General features: G+C 35.2%; 1 protein-coding gene across 5 annotated transcripts in view; it reads right to left on the reverse strand.

Annotated features, from left to right (window-relative positions):
* Window positions 1-15,661, reverse strand: part of ATP11A (ATPase phospholipid transporting 11A) — a 115,035-nt gene that overhangs the window by 17,632 nt on the left and 81,742 nt on the right. For all 5 annotated transcript variants that reach the window (XM_030476386.1, XM_030476389.1, XM_030476385.1 and 2 more), the window contains 12 exons: window positions 14,378-14,541; window positions 13,967-14,038; window positions 12,142-12,215; window positions 11,806-11,909; window positions 9,590-9,771; window positions 8,621-8,872; window positions 5,874-6,048; window positions 4,523-4,625; window positions 4,134-4,279; window positions 3,270-3,329; window positions 2,063-2,190; window positions 300-435 (listed from right to left, as the gene is read on the reverse strand). In XM_030476386.1, coding sequence (XP_030332246.1) covers window positions 300-435; window positions 2,063-2,190; window positions 3,270-3,329; window positions 4,134-4,279; window positions 4,523-4,625; window positions 5,874-6,048; window positions 8,621-8,872; window positions 9,590-9,771; window positions 11,806-11,909; window positions 12,142-12,215; window positions 13,967-14,038; window positions 14,378-14,541 — 1,596 coding nt within the window. The remainder of the gene's footprint in view (window positions 1-299; window positions 436-2,062; window positions 2,191-3,269; window positions 3,330-4,133; window positions 4,280-4,522; window positions 4,626-5,873; window positions 6,049-8,620; window positions 8,873-9,589; window positions 9,772-11,805; window positions 11,910-12,141; window positions 12,216-13,966; window positions 14,039-14,377; window positions 14,542-15,661) is intronic.

The following is a 15,661-nucleotide window of genomic DNA, read 5'->3' on the forward strand; positions in this document are numbered from 1 at the left end:
GATATTCAGCAAATGCATGTTAAGCACAAAACTTAAAAGTTACTATGTGAATTCTGAAGGAATAGTTGGAATTTATGATACATATCTCTGTTGCATACAGTCCTATGCCTATTTACTGATACACAGCATAGCCTATCGCATAGTTCACACTTTGCTAAACAGATGACCCATCTTTCTCACCATAACTCATAAAAGTTATCTGTGCTGGAAATATTGAAGAAAACAATTAAATCTATGTTCATAGCACCATCAACATTAAAAAAATTACCTTTGATTGACCGATCAAACCCAACACTAACCTGTCCATTGCTGGTCACAACTGTGTTGTCATACAATAAATAGGCACCAAAGAAAAATACCACAGCATCAAACACTCCTAGGAATGTCCAATAAATAAATGCACGCCAGCGCAGCAAAGCATTCTTGGCAACATCTCTGTGTAAAGTAAGATATACACATTCATTATCAGCATGTTCAAAAATCCCAGACAAAGGACGTCACTCATTGTTTTTTGAAGGAAAATCAATTATGAATTGCATATAAACCCACCACATTTCCACATGACAAGCGTCTACCACTTCACATCCAAATCCTTTCTGAATGTCTCCTCTTTATTATTATTTTTAATTTAATTTTTCTAAGCTCTTTTAACTGTTGCCTGTAATTCTGCTTATTTCAACCGTGTGGTAAATTCCTCTGTGCTGCCCCCATTTATTTTTCAGTCTTTTTACAGAAGGTTTCTGTTTTCCAGTACTTGCTGTGCATGTGATGATCAACTGTAGATTTTAAATGGAAACACTAGAGGTCTCTGGAGACTTTGCTTTATTTCCTATGGGGTGCTTTTATAGAGAGTATTGAAACAAAATGAAATATTCATTTTATGTGGAACATGCGAAACAAGGATTTTGCAGTTTAGTTGAAGCTTCAGGTCAAATGGTATTTCTTGAATGTTTTCCCACAAAAAAAAAAAAATCCAGGGATTGGGCAACAATAGAACTGTCCACTAGTGTGCATCTTACTACAAAAAAAATTTAAATATTACAACCTTAATTCCTGCACACAGAATGAGTATATATCAATTTGGCATATATCATAAAACACATCAGAGTAAATCAGAACACAGTTAAGTGAAAACCCTGAATTACAGACACATTTATTACCAACCAGTACTTTCACCACAGGCACTTTAAAGACCATCTGATGACCATATGAAGTACTTTCTCGCAGCAGATTACCAAAAAACTGCACAAAACTGTATTTGGCCAACAGTAGCCTCATCTAGCCAGAACAAATGCACTATTGCCCAAAACAGCGTAGCAATGAACTGTTAAAATATCAATACCCAAATGTTTTTGACCAAAACCCAAATAACCTCCACCAGCTTTTAAAAATCAGAAAGGTCTTATGAATGACCATTTCAAAACTGAAAACATTTAAAATATAGAAGAGAAAATAAAAAGGGGTCAACAGTAACATCCTGTATTCCTTTTCAATTTCACAGTTAAAAACTTATCACTGCATTGATTAAATTGATTAACCTTTAAGTATCTAGTATTGCCTCTCTCAAAAAATGTTTTCCCTTTCATTATCTACAGTTGCCACTATCTGAAACGTACTGGTTTTGCAGCTGAGCATTGTTCCTAATCTAAATGGCCACAGTTACATGGCAAGAACAGTATTTCAAGTGGCTAAGAATCTAAACCAGTCACAACGTCAATGCCCAGAACTGTGTCAACAATATGCAGAGGACAATGTTGGACACCGCAAAGAATTCTATGATACAACACTCTACCACTCAGTCCTCTTTCAGAATAAAGCATGTATATAGAAGAAATGGTATGCTTTCTTGTTTTAAAATACTGTTCCCCATGGCCAGGAGAAAAAGAGAGCATGTGTCTATTGTAGTTTATAGACTGTACATATGGTCTTCAACCTTTCTGTTGCACTTTATCTGATGTTCTACTCCAACTTTGTGGTACAGAAATCCTGAGAACTTCCATTATAACAGAGATAGATCTCACAATTGAACAATCCACTTTGGGGCATAATGTGTGATTTTTACCTGTATAGGGAAGGCTCTCTCTTGAGTGTGTCTGCACTGACATGCTGTTCCATTAGACCGTAAAAGAGGATAGGAAGGGAAGTGAAGCTGATATTGTACAGTGTTAGATACGCAGTATCGTATAAAGTCTGTAGATGGAAAAGAATTACATCTGCTAGTTTTAATTTTAAACCACAATCCAATGCATGGCACTTGACTTAAAATGAGTCAACTTTAAAAAAAAAAAAAAAATGTATCCCTTCAGAATGCAAGCAAATATTCCTGAACAGCTGAAACAGCCAAGATAAAATTATGCACTTGTACCCTATTCATCTGGAGGACAAAAAGGTCAACTAAAAGATTGGTTTAATAGTCTCATCCATGTATCAGCCCCTCCTATTGTTTCAACTGTAAGACACTCCACAAATTTAAAGCAAGAATACTATCTTCTCCCAATTAAATCCTCCTCTTGTCCAACTTCATCCCGAAAACTTAATCCTCTTGCCTAAGACTGGTCGTTCATTCCTTTGGGTTTTGCTCCATCATTCAGAAGCAAAAGACAGATTTTTCCACACAAATTAGATGAGATCAAGGGGGAGAAAAGTAAATAAAACTTAGAAAGGAGAATACTGGATCCTGTCCTGAATGATGGCACGTTTCTGGTGAGCAGCAGTTCACTTTTCCTCTATCTCCCTATGTGGTTTGTTGTTTTTTTTCCCCAACTAATTGAATGCCAGTATTTGTCTGAATTTTGCAATTCATGCCTGTACATGCCAGAAAAGACTAGTTTATTCTTCCATTTTCATTCTGAATTCTAAAAATGAACAACTAGTTCAATTACTTATCTTTCAGGATTGTCTCTGTTCATGTTCAATAAGCTTAAACCTGGGAGACTACATTTCCCACAGACATTTCACTTTGCACTGCCAGTTCCAAATTTTGGTTTCCTATATTCTTTGACTTTGAAAATAACACTGCTTCAATGATAATTCATAAAATTGGTTTCTGAAACTTAACTGCAATTGCCCCTGAAAATTATACGAACCAAAAGTGATGCTGCTCTTTTTACAATGTGTGAACTAACCTAGAAATTTTGTCAGATGAACAGGTACAGTGTTCAATAATCAATTCTTTTGAGGGGGAAAGAAAAAAAAAAAAAGGAAAAAAAAAGGAGGGGGGGGGGGGGAAAGAAGCAGAAAATGTGGCAGTGGGGGGAAACTCAACTAACCTGTTGTGAAAACCCACAGAAGAACTGATATAAAAACTGAGGAAAAATGAAGCAGACATTCTGAAAGACAAAGCGACACAGTCATCAAGTGGAATACAAACAGTAATTTATATGCTGTACAATGCTATATAGCTATGTATAGCATAGTTTTATAACACTAGTAACAGTAAATATTGCAGTAACAGTAGAAAGAGCTGCATACGCTAAATATCAACATTCCCATCTTCCAGTAGTACTATTAAGAAAAATACTTAACATATTTTGAAAGCAAACTTAAGGCTACAGTTTCAAGATTCAATGGCAATGCATTTTGCAACCCAGGAGCACAGCTCAGTGCAAGGCAAATAAGGGACAAATAAGGGACAATGCACAGCAGGACACAAACTGTGGTAAGCAAGCATGGATACCGTGGTTAGCATGCTTCCTAGCAAAGTAATTTTGAGATGTTTCTAACTATGACCCCAAACGTCATTGTTTCCTAACTATACATATGGTCAAACACCAAGACCTTGAATTATCTTCTGAAAGTTCCTATTATCTTCCATCGTTTCCCATCATTTAGACATAACAAATTGTCTAAACAGGAGGATGCACATGATAAACTAGCCTGATGAAAATAGAAACTAATGTACATTGAGCTAAGCCAAGTTCTCAAATAATATTTTGAACTTAATTTAAAAGGCCACTCTAGAGAGAATCCAGAAAGTACTGAAAATAAGCAGAACAGTCTGCGATGGAATTTGTAAGAATTCTTTTTTTTTTTAGTGCTATTATTGCTTTATTATACCATTGACAGTGCAAAGTATATATAGATATTACCATGTAAGTTTGAGATTTATGTAATTAGAACAAGCATTCTCCTACCTTATAAAAGAAGTATTGCACAAGTTCAGATATCCTAACATAATAAAAATGCCCATGAACAAGCAACATTTTTTTCAAATGTTTAAATTTAGGTATTGCATAGTCACTGTTTCTTGCTGCTTGACGACCTTCTTTGCCAATGATTCCTTTAAAAGAAAAGTGATGAAGCTGCTTAATAACTGAAGAACTATTTCAAAGATACACTTATTTGGAAAATTATATAATAATGCTATGACATTCATCTAGTAAGAGATCACCAGGGCAGTTGCCCAGGGTAAATTCACTAAAAGTTGTCTACAAAATGCATAACCTGATTCTTTGAGACTGCCTGTTTTTAAGAAGTAAATGCTTTTAGAATATTAATTGAAGTGACAAAAAAGTACACTTACCTATGCCAACATGTGCTTCTAGAATCATACTGACATCATTTGCTCCATCACCAATTGCTAATGTGATAGGATGCTCCTTTGATAACTTAATCAATTTCACAATCTGGAAAAAAATAGTGTTAAAAACTGTTCTCTGTTATGGTTTGCTTATTTTGCATGACCTTACAAGTAATAAAAAATGACCAAGACAGTTACATAAGAAATTCTGTGAAGGGACATAAAACCAATATTACCCAATGCAACTACTATGAAGATCACAGTAGTTTCTTCATATTAGAAGTATTTGTTCCAAATATAAAATTACATTTTTCAAATACTTCGAAACTGTTAAGAGAGACAGACAGCAGGAAGGAAGGGCAGAAGAAAGGAAGATGGTCAGGTTGCTTAATGAAGTGTAAGCACACCAATAAATTCAGAGGGTTCCAGAGACAGAGCATATGATTTCAAAGAAATTCTGAAATAAAGACTGAAAGATTCTGCTTTCTTAACTGTGCTGATGGTTTTTTCTTACTATTTGAGAAAAGATAAGAAGACTGTCGATATAGCTAAATACTACTGACATAGAAACTGTCCAAAAATTTGACCTCAAATCCCTCCAGTGTAAATGTTCACCTCTGTCCATTTGGTGCTGAGCCAGCTCCAACTAAAAACTTCTACAGACTTCCAGACAGTTAAAAGTGCTTGCTAAATGCATGTATTAAAATGAAAAAAGGCTCTATATACTGTACCTGAGCACTGAGAAAGAGACATGACAGTGTGAAAGATAAAAAAGTGCATATTCCAATGTTTCTTTCCTTTAAAAGTTCTTCACCTACATTGAGATGTTTCAGCAATCAAAGCATACATTTTTACTTGATACGAACTAGCATACAACAATCAAGAAGTGCTTAAAAATGATAATGCACACATTTTTCTGTCTGGATTCTTTTTTCTTGGCTTTGCACTTACATTAAAAATAAAGAAGTATCACTACAGTAATAATGCACGTTCTTGTAGTATCAACAGGTAGTAGACTATTCAAAGCTTGTTAGGTTAAAAAGGAAGCAATTAGTTCAGTTAATTAAATATGTTCATTATCAGCATGTTCCAGCTGTAAAACTTGCACAATATGTACATAAATCAAATTCAGGTGCACAGCTGGCTGCCATTTTAGCATACCATTATCTAAACTGCTTGCCAGGAGAAATTCTCCCCTCTCCTGTTTTGGGGGTTTTTTTTGCCTTTTCCATTTTAGAAAATACCAAAGTGAATGGCAACATTTTCAGTTATCAGGATAAGTTATAGCAACTATTAACTTTCAATATTTACATATGTGCACAGGTAACAAGCAACTACAAAATGAAATACCAACCTGTGCTTTTTGCAGAGGTGCCATTCGACAGCATAACACTGCACTGCAGTTCCTGCAAATTTCAAGAAAGAGCTCTCTGTAGTTACCAGAGCTCCCATCTTGTCTTGGTTTCATTATTAATGATAATGCTGCTCCATCAATAATTAAACCATAATCCTGCATATCAGTTGAAAGTCTGTTCAGGGAGAAAATATAAAGTAAGAGTCAATGTAAAATTCTCAGACACATTTAAAATTTGGCAATAGTGCTTTCATGAAAATTAATTCTTTACAAAATAATGAGTAAGGAATACTGCAAAATTAATATACTTCTAAAGGAAATTCCTGCTATTTATGACATATTAAAATTCTAGATTATGTTGAAAATATTCAGTGCTTCACCAGTTCAAAGACAGAAACCTGATACCTCAGTGACTTCACCAGTGAGTATGAGTGTATAATTAACAACCTTTCAAGTTCCATTTGAAAGGGCTCTGAGAACTACAGTGAGGTAAACTGAGTTGCAGGAATAAAGTTATTTTTGTGGCACATTCCATAACAGAGACCAAAAAAGTTAAAGGGAAAGGCCTTTGACACTTCGAAATCTACTTTGATGAGGAAAATAATATTTTCTTCCCCCCACCCCCACCCCGAGGAAAAAGGAAGTAAACCATGCTCTGAAGGAAATGCCCAAAAAAGACTTGTTGGCCTGGAGGGACATGGCCACTGTCTACCTTTAGAGTATCTATCCTTTGCGTTTAGTGTGGTGGCTAAGTCTGATACAGGTATATGTGTAATTATATTCTTAAAATATAGTAATTACATATGTTACCTATAATATTACATTATATTATTATCTATATTAATCTATAACTGGTATACCTGTAATAACTTGGGCATTGCTAGAAGTGTAACCGTGGTGGCATGAAGCACAGTCTACCACAATAACATATGCCAAACAATGAGGGAAGATGGTCCACGCTATGAGAGCAGGTTTTTTGTGGCATCCAAACTAGTTATTTTCAGAGCACCCTTGCATTTGCCTGCATTATAGAGCAGCCCCAGGCTCCAGCTCAGCAGTGAGTGTTGTATAAACATACACTGAGGTTTGTTTGTGCTCTAGTTTCAGTGCTCCAAGATTATACTACTGTGTGTGGGTTTTCAAGAAACACAGTTTCACCAGGAACAGTGTTTGTGAGGAAAACACCATATTTATTAATATTAGTGTATTTTAAGCATCTCCATCTTCATTACTACAACACAAGCAATTTTTGACAAATAATATAAAGTACCATAAACTATATTTATTAGCAGTTCACAGGTATTTTCAGCACTTTGTTACCATTGCACAAATAGGGCAACGCTGTTAGTATATAATGATATAGACCAAAATGTATTATTATGACGTTCAGGCAACATACTGAATGTTTGACACATTCTAGTGAAAGATTTTCAGTCTGAATTTGAACATCCAGGCAGAATCCTGCTATTACAGATAGTACTTGCAATTACAGACAGCTGTTTTATATATTATAGTTGCAATTTGCTATTACAGATAGCAAATTCTCCAACTCTGGAGTCAAAGACAAAAAATTCTGGAGTCTCAATGTCTAGAAAATTGGTATTGTACAAAAAGTTAGACACATATATTTAAACATACCTTGTAAGACCTATGAGACTTAAGCTAAATGTGGTACAGGTGACAGTGAAATACGATTTAACCGAATATAAAGGTGTTCTTGATTAGACCAACGGGGTTTAAAGTGTAAGGAGAGCTAAGAAAAATGATCTGGCCCAGACTTTCAAGCTTAAGGCTAAGAGTTATAGAAACTCTGCTAAAATAATATCATAAATGCTTGTTAACTTGTTGTTCCTTTACTACAGACTTACTACAAATGCATATAAAATGCATTATTAGCGGGTTCTATATTAAAAAGAAAAACAAATCAAATATGTACCATTATGCCCAGAAGAACCAGCAACTTCTTTTTTTTAACATCTTAATATGTAAAAATGTTTTGGAGTCAAATTTTTAGGTTTTTACAGTGGAAAAAAAGAGCAAGTAATGTGTACTAGCTACAACATTTCAAATAAGTAGCCTAATTTACTATCTATATAAGGCATATTTTACATTATACCTGCTTTTTGCTTTTTAACGCTATTTTCTAACTTATTCCATATACATGATACCTATCCTTCCATGGATATTCAAATACATAGAAGTCAGTGATTTCTTTACAATTTAGGGCACTTGAAGTATTTTTTATACACACCACAAGGTTTGATACTACACTGTTGCCTGTCACCTGTCTGTAAACGTAGCATAACCTTCCCTAGAAAGAGGGCCACATATTGTTGCTCTCTGTGACCTTCATCTTAAGAAAGTCACATCACATACTGACTCTAATTACAGGAATATATCATATCTGCTTCCCTTTTAAAAATTAGAAGCAGTATTTTGCTTTGCAATAATTTTTTTCCAAGAATGAATATTTTTGCAGTGAAAAAATAAGTAATTACAATGTCAGTTGTGGTTTTTTCTTTTAACGGTTAAAGCAGTACTGGAAATGAGATAAAGTACCATGCTGGTGAAAACTTAAACTCATGTGGAACAAATTTATACTTACTTGCCATACAGTAATTCACACTTTCAACAACAAAAATCTGAAAAATAGCACTTACGGCAATTGATCAATCAATCAATCTTTTAATTGTTTATGAAATGCGCAGAAGGCCATTACTGGCTTGAAAATTCGACTTGTTCCTTACCCTGAGAAAGTATCCCTGGTTAAGCTGCCACTGTGTCTTAGGACAGTTTTGCTTAGGTCAAAAAGCACATCGTGTAAACTCTGTTCCTCAATTTTCTTTGTGGTTAGCTCAAGTATTTGTGTATTTCTCCGGAAGAGTTTGCAAGCATAGCAAGTAGCTGCAGCAGTCTCCATTTTGTCTCCTGTCAGAACCCAAACTTTAATTCCAGCTTTCTGGAGTGCTTCAATAGTGTCAGCAGCTTTTTCCTGTAGTCTGTGGAAGTCAATTGACAACATGCATTGATAGATTGCTTGGAAATTAGAAATTCAGAGATCCTTATTGAAAGGCTTCCATAACCAAATAAAAAAGAAAATGTCAATAAAAGTTATCAGATCTAAGAATTTTCCCCAAGGTGTGAATATAAAATGTTTAGGGGAATAGTACATTATAATTAACTAGTTTTGACAGTTTCAAAGTGCTCAAGGTCATACCTTTCATTCATACAGCCTAAAAGATGCTTCAGTTCTTCAGACTACTACTTCAATTAAAATATTTTCAGCACTTTCAGCTAATGACATCAAACAGTACTGCTGTTATGAAGTTACAGAAGTACTGCTGAGTTATTAAAGTTACCTCCTAGTTTTAACAGTTTTTCTAAGATCTACAGGTTCTTCCTTCATTTCCTCAATACCCATTTTGTAGCTCTTTCCTTCAAAAATTTTCACCACAAGTTGTTTAATAATGTATTACATGAACTGCATGTAAATGCTTGAATATACTGATTTTTGTACACTTAACTATTGTTAGTAGGTTACTAAATTATAAAGTTACCATGTGTAACTTTAGTAAGCTAAAGGTATGGAATTGACTCAAATAGAGGTTTGTGCGTATTTTTCCAAATAAATCTCTAATCCAGAAAAAGAGTTACAAGAAAGTCTTCAACTACCTTGGTACCATTACTAAACATAAGAAACTAAGAAATGCACTAACCGATCTTCAACAGCTGTAGCACCAAGTAAAATAAAATCTCTTTCTATCTTCTCATACACTTCTGCCAATTTCTTTTCTCGGTCTTGGAGGGCCAACTTTGCATTCTGAAGCAGCTTCTGTACTTTGCTATATTCTTCTGCTGTGAGCTCTTTATATGCAACACACAATGTTCGCAGTCCCTCCTAAAGAATGTAATCGAAAGAAACAAAGTGCATCTTAGAAAACTCTTCTTAGACTTCTTAGACTTCTTGCTGGTGTTTATGCTGGAATATTTGAAAAAACCTCAATAATTTTACTACTAACATGAAGAGTCCCACTACTCACTTCATCAGGGACTGCAGCAATAGGACAAGGGGTAATGGCTTCAAACTTAAACAGGGGAAGTTCAGGCTAGATATAAGGAAGAAGTTCTTCACTGTGAGGGTGGTGAGGCACTGGAATGGGTAGCCCAAAGTGGTGAATGCTCCATCCCTGGCAGTGTTCAAGGCCAGGTTGGACAGAGCCTTGAGTGACATGGTCTAGGCTAAGTCGTCCCTGCCCATGGCAGGGGGTTGGAACTAGATGATCTTAAGGTTTTTTCCAACCCTAACCATTCTATGATTCTATAGTGAAGTGACTATAATATATACTAATATGCTATAGACTAGAACATGAGTCAGCTTGATTCTGTGCTGCCCTGGACTCAGTTAAAACCTGAGGGACAAAACTCAATTTTCCAGAAGAGAAACAGCTCAGTAACCCAACTGGATGCATGAGATTAGTAGGGAAATGAGAGTCAGGGTAAAGGTTTCCCTCCTTACATGTATAATTAAGCAGGATGAATCAGAATAAATAACAGTAATATAAATAGTAGCTCTGCAGAGTGATTTTGAGACAGGGACATAAATACCAGAGTGCTGAAAGTGAAAATTCAACTATGCCATTTCAGTCAAGTGGAAACAGAATTTAGTTGTGGGTGTTTCAGACTGAATTAGACTTTTGGACTGTGTAATAAGAAAAATTAGATAGACTGTGTTAAAAAAAAGCGGCTATAACACAAGTTTTGCCACCTCAAATATATTGCTTCTCACACCATGGCACTTTATCTCCATTAGCTTTAATCCAGTAGGTCTTTGTATAGTTACTTATTACCAATCCTAAAAGAAGTAGTATTAAAATAGCTCCCTGGCTTTTGCTATTGATAAGGGTAGGTGCCAGGTGATTGCCTGTATCTTCTTTCAGAGGCTTCTGTATGTAGGAGCCAGCCCTATTTCCAATTATCCAGGATGAAGAAATGTCTGTTGGTCTGGATTTCTTTCCTGAGAGACACTGTATGGATATGATCCATAAAATATTCCTTTGGTTTCATTAAGCCTCCTTCAGTTGTAATTATCAGACAGCTGTTTTTTATAGTAAAGCTTAGCAAAGCACTTTGACAAAGAGTTTTGACGTTTCCCTTCAAAAAAAGGCAGCTAACACTGTAGGTATTATTTCACATACCTGTAAAAATACTTTGTTTTCAGTTCAAGTACTAGGTGCCAGCAAATTTTACCCTATTTGTAAGACCATCAGTCATATTCCATTGCAGTGGGTTCTGCATATTTTTTGACACAGCAAAATTCAGTATTTTTCAATTCCAAATACTACTTTTAGGTAAAACCAAGTTCTGAATGTCTTTTAAGGGTGATTAGACCATTCATAGCTCATTTTTAGCACACAAAAATATAAGGATGATCACTACGCTGCTTCCCCATAAGCAGCACGTTTGTTGCTACACTGTGCTCTAATAGATTTTCCCTTTTAAGAGCTTGTAAAACAATAAAAGGCAGCAAATCACAGTTGCTAAGGCTGGGGACTGAAAGTAGAAATTAAATTTTCCAGTGAAATTTTTCACTTTTCTTTCACTCAAATGTTAATTCAAACCACTACAGTTGTGAAAATGCCATACTAAAAAGCTAATTGATGACCTCTGATATAACACACAGTTGTGCATGTCTGTGCGTTCTTATCTCACCGCAACTGCCTTTGGAAGATGAGATGGAGGAGAGATTCAAATAAAAGAGTAACACAGACTTCTACCTGTACAGCCTGTGTGCACTTTGGCATAAAATAATCTCAGTGCCTGGGAAGACGAATCTGTTACCTGATCAAGCAGGAGATCAGAACACTTAATTTCTTTTTTTTTTTTTTTTCACCCACTGATATCATATGAACAGATCAATAACATGGAATCTTACCACTGCATTGCGTTCAACTCTGGATCGTATTTGGTCAATTTTGCCTTCTTTAACTCTAGGAAATATGGAAGAATCTGCTCCCTTACAAAACAGAAATATATGACCTGAAAGAGACAGCATATGGAATTCAAAATGGCCAAATATATCTTTCTTCAAAAAATCATGCAAATTACTAAGTCTTCAAAAATATTTCTTCCAAATTTTATAGCATTTGCAGTCATGCTGGTATCTAGTCCCCTTTTTTATAAAGAAATTAATGCTTAACTCTTTGATAAACTGCAATAAACTCAAGTAAAACAAAAACATCTAAGAAGAAACAGGATGTGACAGCCCTACCTGTTGAAGATCTAACAATTACACTCATTCGCCGTCTCACAGAATCAAAACTCAAAACCTCTAATAATTCAAACCTGGAACAGAAACAGAATTATTTTTTAAACAACTCTGCTTTTCCAGATCCCTAAACTGGTTGTTATGACTTCAAGCGTATCAATCAAAACATTAATTCTAACGTGGAAAATTATATTAAGTAATATGGAATGTGAACTACCACAGCATTGAACAGCAGGTTACAAATAAGAAATAGGGGAGGCCCTTAGCTTCTAATTACTTGAAATAGAATTTGTCTGCATGATGTTCATAAGCATCTTTAGATGTATAGTCAATATAAATTAAGACTAGAAACCCTGCAGTAGAGCTCTATACTGCTTATAAAGTAAGTAAATTCCTATGTATATTACCTAGGGATAGCCTTAGAACTTGAAATGCATCAGTGTTTACAAAGAAGTCTTTATTTAATATTTTTCTAATTCCTAATTATTTAATATTTTTCTATTCCTATTTCCCCAAAGAGCCCACATTATTCCATAAATCTTGCTCAAGTGTTGGCTGACAAGTTATTAAACTGAAAAAACATTTCTTTTTACTGGTTTTCTATTTGCTATTGTTTTTTACAATTTCATTTTATCCCATATTCCTTTCTGTTCTAGGGGGAAAAATGAACACCAGCTCCTGCTGTACTGTTTCTGTATCATTCATCAGTTAACATACTTTTATCATTTACTACCTTACCTATTTCCTTTTATCTAAAAGAGCATCCCAATCATTAATCCCAATCTCTTCAGGATTCGTCTCTGTTAAGACTTTGCTTATAAAATAGACCTGCTTGTTTAATTTGGTCATTCAGTTCTAAGTCCTTACAACAGTTTGGGATCCAAACCTGCACAAGGCCACAGCGCTTTGTTCATTAAGAAATTACAACAGATTCTAACAAGGAGTTAGATCAGGGCTATATCTACAAACCATGATGCATTTTGGCAAAAATTCCTAATAATTATAGTACTTTCATAAGCCACCAAATGATACTGACTCCAGTTCTTGTGAGCTGAGCCACAGAAGTCTGAAGTAACTTTCAGGAAAAATCCTCCACATTCCCCTAAAAGGAGGAAAAAATGCCAGCAGGGTTCCTATATTTGTGTCCAAGAACCCCTGTGTAGTTAGCAGAGTGCACATGCAGGAAGACTCAGGTATATGATAGACTTAACCAGTAGACACCTACAGAAGTGGAAAGTAACATTTTCAAGTATGCACACCCCACTGAACAGCTCTACTACTAAAATGTTACGGAAAATTTTACTCATATTATGGACAACAAAATTTATTCTGTGTGTCAAAGGAAAATAACAAAAAACAGTACCTGTTTTAAATTTTCTTTGAACCAGCTATAAAAATTTATTCTACGGATATTACCCTCCTGTAAATACAGATTATTTGTGAACAACAAACTGGGTACACACCATTTTCTATTAAGAAATTATTACTCACCATATAACAAAGGAAAAATAACCTAATCATAGTTCCTAAAACTATCAGTAAGTATTAGATTAGGTAACGAATCCCACACCACACCTTTGTTGTCATATTAGTATTTTGTATTGCATATACGGTCAAGCTAACAGACTAAGTGAAAATATAGAACTACAGGGTCTATTAAAATCATAAATATTAGCAGAGCATTTATTTTTCTACTAAAATGTGCAATTTCTGAACTTTTCCAAATTAAAAATTAATGTATAGGGAAAGAATTATTTAAACACATCAATAAAAACTCCTCAATGAAATATCCTCATTGGTCTATTTTGTTATATTTTTAACCACTCACTTCTCTATGTTATTTTCCCGATTTACAATCTCCATAAAATTGTCCTTCAGCCTTAGATAGGTGTAACCAAGTCTGTGAAATGAAACACACATCAAGAGAATGAATACAACAAATATATAATTATCCAGTTTAAGCATGTCATAAGGATTTAAGACTGAGCTTCTCTTGAGGGTAGGAAGGGGGAATAGGTGACCAAAACATGCCCCTACCAAACTACAAAACCAAAAAACCAAACGCACAAACTGTTTTTATTTGATTTATGAATGTGAGTAATCATGACTCACATGTGAGAAAATCATCGGCTGTGCCTACCTGGTGTTTCTTATTACAATTTTTGTGCTTTAACCAATTTTGAACTTCAGTGATTAGATCCACGAATTAAAAAACTATAATATCTAATTATACACATACCTCTGTATTCCCTCAACTAGAGCAACTTCATCTGGTGATGACGATATATATATGCAAGATCTTCTTGAGAGCTGGCTTTTCTTCAATCCGTCTACACTATCATCATCTTTTACCTGAACGGTGTGGCAAAGGCAAAGAGCTCGGAAAAATAGTTCCTCTCTCTCCTAAAAAATAAAAGGAATAGTTGCCATTATGTGTTACCACTTTCATGCATTGCTTTGATAACCTTCCGAAGTCACTAATTACTACTGTTTCTATCAGATAAAGGCAGTGGCACAGGTCACCCTAAAGGGGGAGCCAAGTCTTTCCCACTGGTAACCACACAACTGCTCAACAGCTGCTAGTGCTACTAGCATTGCCATGCAAGCCAAGCTGCTGATGCCCAAAAAAGAGAGTACAACTTTTGCTTCCTGAGTCCTAGATGTGGCTAAAGGGTTTTTAACTTTATTTTTACTTAAACTTTGAACAAACTGTTCAATCATATACTAGTTCAATCATATACTAGTCAAGGTACAATTTTAAAAGTCCTGAGTCCAGATGGACGCAGCACCTGGAGCACAAGTCTTAACAGGGTTTACAGATTTCAATTCCTTAGGAAGCTTGAATATTTTTAAGAGCTATATAAAATATAGGAGTGTGGACATTTTGGCAGCTGGAGCCAACAACTTCTATGAAGTTTCAGATGGTTTGGTAATGACAGCTTTCTGACAACAGAAAGAGATTTCTATTTCATGGATACCTGACTGTATTCTACTTGTCACTTTGTGTCCAAATCTTATTCTTCTGTGCTGTTCAATACAAACTGACTGTGTCATTAGAATTCCAAGATAAAAACACAGCATACCTCGGGACCCCAAGGGCCGTGGTGAGAGCCATAAGGCTGCTGAATTACATCAACATATTTTAAGAAGCCTTGTTTTGCCATAGTGAGAGGTATGGCCAAACTATGATTTGAGACTGTACTGATATATTTTAAAATATATTGATTGTCCTTTGGCTATGATTATCCTGCCCATTTACAACCTGCTCATCAGTTGACATATGAAATTTCCTTAACTTTCACCTAACTTTGCTTTACACAACAAAAAAGCAGCAGCACGTACATGCTGTGTATAACACATTTCAGATATGGCTATATTAAGTCATGTTTAAAAGTAATTTCATTTGATCATAAACCATTCTCTGGCCATATCTTCACTCAGTGATGACTGTTTGCCTTGAACACTCATTTTCACCCTTGAGGAGTTTCCTGCCTTGCTGTCCCTACTACAGCTAATGTTAAAT

Source organism: Strigops habroptila, chromosome 2, assembly GCF_004027225.2.
Source record: "Strigops habroptila isolate Jane chromosome 2, bStrHab1.2.pri, whole genome shotgun sequence".
NCBI lineage: Eukaryota > Metazoa > Chordata > Aves > Psittaciformes > Psittacidae > Strigops > Strigops habroptila.